The 3,839-nt window shown below is 16.9% G+C and overlaps 2 protein-coding genes across 2 annotated transcripts; one reads left to right on the top strand and one right to left on the bottom strand.

Annotated features, from left to right (window-relative positions):
- Positions 1 to 637: 637 nt before the first annotated feature.
- On the top strand, positions 638 to 2,362 carry PGSY75_1368400 (hypothetical protein; the record flags this gene model as incomplete). The annotated part of the gene is made up of 6 exons (XM_018787702.1): positions 638 to 1,140; positions 1,287 to 1,392; positions 1,625 to 1,773; positions 1,874 to 1,972; positions 2,060 to 2,119; positions 2,227 to 2,362. 6 exons carry the CDS (start codon positions 638 to 640, stop codon positions 2,360 to 2,362), a joined length of 1,053 nt encoding a protein of 350 aa, XP_018640444.1.
- A 133-nt stretch (positions 2,363 to 2,495) lies between these two features.
- On the bottom strand, positions 2,496 to 3,704 carry PGSY75_1368300 (hypothetical protein; the record flags this gene model as incomplete). Its single annotated transcript, XM_018787701.1, has 5 exons — positions 2,496 to 2,597; positions 2,715 to 2,786; positions 2,909 to 2,982; positions 3,211 to 3,493; positions 3,597 to 3,704. Coding segments are annotated over 5 exons (639 nt in total), but the record flags the coding sequence as incomplete, so codon positions are not given.
- Between the last annotated feature and the right edge of the window lie 135 nt (positions 3,705 to 3,839).

Raw genomic sequence — 3,839 nt, 5'->3', positions numbered from 1 at the left:
TATATATTAAATTCAAACACTAAGAAAAAAAAAACAAAAAAAAAAAGAAACATACATACATATATTTATATATATAATATATATACATATAATTATTTATAATATATATACATAATTATTTAGTACATATATTATTTTCTTATATATGCATATTAATTTTTTTTTAATTCACCTTAGAATTTTACTGTGCCCAATAAAAAAAAAAAAAAAATAAATAAATAAATAAATAAATAAATATTATATTTGAAAAATAATTATACATTTATAATATATATAATATATATATATATATAACATATTATTTGTATATAAAATAACAAAAAATATATTAGTAATAAATAACATTAAGGACAGCATTGAAATAAATGATAATAATATGATAATATTATAATAATATATTGTTATATAAAATAATATGTATTATTGTAATATATTTTTTTTTTTTTGTTTTTAAATAATAAATCTAACTGTGTAAATATATATATTATATATATTTTTTCCTAATATATAAAAATATATATATCAATCATATATATAATATATATATATATATAACATTTTTATGATCCATATTTGTTATTACATAAATATATTTTTGTTTTTGTATAAATAATTTTCTCATTTGAATTTGATAAAAATGAAAGTTAAAAATAAAAAGAAAGAAATATTAGAAAGGAAAAAAAAAGAAAACACCAAATTTTTAAGGTATGTTAAAAATAATCAGAAATATGAAAAGTTCCAGAAAGCTATTTTATTGAATAATAAAAATCAAAGGATAAATAAAAAAGTACCTCCCAATATTAAAATAAAAAATAATAATAATAATAATAATAATAATAATAATAATAACAGCAATAATAATAATAACAACCATAATAACAACAATAATAACAATAATAATAACAACAATAATAATAAAAATATTATTAATGAGAATTCAATAAATTTAAAAAAAAACGATGAATATGTTATTGAACAAAATACATTTTATAAGGCATATAATTATATTTTCGATAGAGGAGAAAAAGAAGAACCTTTAAATGAGCAGCAAGAAAATCTATTTTATGATTCTTATTTAATATATTGTAACTTTGATTTGTCATCAATATATAATATAGGAAAACACTATAATTTCAGCATGTAACCATAAATATAAACACATATATATATATATATATATATATATATATATATATATATATATATAATTTTATTTTTTTTTTTGTTATATGTTACTTATACTTATTAATATATTTACCTTAATTCTTTTTTCCATATTTTTATAGTTATCTCAGACACTCCTATTATTCATCTGTTCTAATATTAGTAAATGATAATAGCGAGAAATGGAAAAAAATAGCAATCGAAAATAAAATGAGAAAAATTAGAAAGGTAAAATCAAAAACATGAATAATAAAATATGAGATAATTTTTAATAATAATCATACTTAAAAAAATGAAACACAAGAAGCATAAACATATATACATAGATAGAAACATACATAGACATATACATAGACACATACATAAATACATACATACATAGACACACACATATACATATATATATATATATGTATACAAATTCATGTTTATATTTTCTTTATATTTGCATATATTATAGGTTATGACATATGATAAATTTGAAGCTCATTATAATAAAGATGATTTATTAAATGAAATTACGAGCAGATTTGATTTATACATATTTGATGCTTCGATTAGGAGCAAAAAATATTCACATATAATTTCCAAAATTAAAAAGCATAACAAGTAATATAAAAATAAAATAAATTAAAATAAAATACATATATATTAATTTATATATTCATTTATATCTGATTTTTTTTTTTTTTTTTTCTCCTTATTGTAGAAATTTTACTACCTTACAATTGAATGAAGATAATTTTGTTGAGGATGTAGATCGGGCCACTAGAAAAGCTTTTGCCGATTTAAATAAAGGATCAACACAGTAATAAATATATATATATATATATATATAATCATGTTTATAATATATCTTCATATCTTTATATTTTTATTTTTATTTTTTTTTTAGCTCTATTCCTATTGGTTTTCTCAATTTGGGAAAGGAAAAATTATACGACAATATACAACAGTAAGAGAAAAGAAAATTTTAAGCACATCAAAATAAATAAATAAATAAATAAATAAATAAATATACATATATATATACATATATATATATATTATAATTTTTTGTAGAGCCACCAAAAGTATGCTTGAATTTTATGAAGAAAAAAATGTATCAGTTGTTTCCATCAATTTAAGATATATGAGCATGACAATACCCTTATATATTCATGCTCTAAAAAATATAATTCATCCAGGATATTATTAAAGTTAAAAAAAAAAAATAAAATAAAATAAAAAAAAAAAAAAAACTTATATTTTTAAAGAATGGAAAAAATACTTAAAAATTTATAATATATGTATCTCCTCAAATATATATATATTATTTCCTCCCTTAATTTTTATAAAGCATTTTTGCACACAAAACATAGTGACAATTTTTCGGCAAGATTATTGAAACAGTGGGGATGATAAACCGACAAACAATTACTACACCTTTTATCCTTTTATTAAAAAAAAAATATATAATAATTATAATAATAACATTACAATGAAGTAATTAATATATTTTTTAATAAATATAAAATTAAAAAAAAAAAAACAAAAAAAAAATTATTTACCTCTACAATTATTGCGTTATTACACAATGAGCATTTATCCAAGTTGTTCAGGGGAAAAAATTTTATTAAATCCTTTAAAAGAAGAATAATAAAATTATTTATATATACCTATATATATATACATATATATATATATATATATATATATATATATATATATATATATATATATATATATTATATTTGTGTCTTACTGTGAAAAAACGTATCCCTAGCTTGAGTTCCCCTGACTCTTTTTCAATCCATTTATAAAATATCAATTTATCCACTTAAAAATATAGACACACAAGCATACAAAAAAAAAAAAAAAATTTATACATGTTTAAACATAAATATATTAAGATATACACATATATATATATATTACATATTCCATTTATAATTCTTTTCTTTTTTTTTGTTTTTGTTTGTTATATATATATATATATATATATATATATATATTGTTACATTTATATATATATATTTCATTTTTATGTCATTTTTCAATTTTTACGTATATTTTTTTGGGTATGGGCATTTTTTATGTTTAATTGAGAACATAAACTTTGATATGTAGTATCCCCTATGTCAATTTTTAAATATTTATTATTACTAATAATATATTCGATAATTAAATAATATAAACTTATTTCATTTTTTTTAAATTTTGAGTTAAATATATATTCTTCTTTGACATTTACAAAAGGTTCATTTTCTTTATTCACAGATTTATTACTAGGATTTCTCATTCTTTCAGAATTTAATATTATATATTCTTCACCTTTTATTAATTCATTCTACAAAAATATGTGACGGCAACAAAATAATCAAATAAAAAATAAATAAATATATATATATATATATATATATATATATATATATATATATATACATACATACATTAACTATAAATCCAAGAGGTTCTAATTTTTCATTCATATGATGAATAATTTTATTTATATCCCCAAATTTGCCCATTAAAGTATACACATCTTTTTCTTTTATGCACTACAAATAGAAAGACATCAAAAAGAAAATATTAGTTAGAACATACATTAATGGTGTTAATATAAGAAAAAGGTACGAAAAAAAAATAAAATAAATGATAAGATTTATAATAATATTTCATATATAGTCACATAT

The sequence above is a fragment of the Plasmodium gaboni genome, chromosome 13 (genome assembly GCF_001602025.1).
Source record: "Plasmodium gaboni strain SY75 chromosome 13, whole genome shotgun sequence".
Lineage (NCBI taxonomy): Eukaryota > Apicomplexa > Aconoidasida > Haemosporida > Plasmodiidae > Plasmodium > Plasmodium gaboni.
Note: the sequence above shows the minus strand (reverse complement) of the source record. Positions and strands in the feature narration are given on the sequence as shown.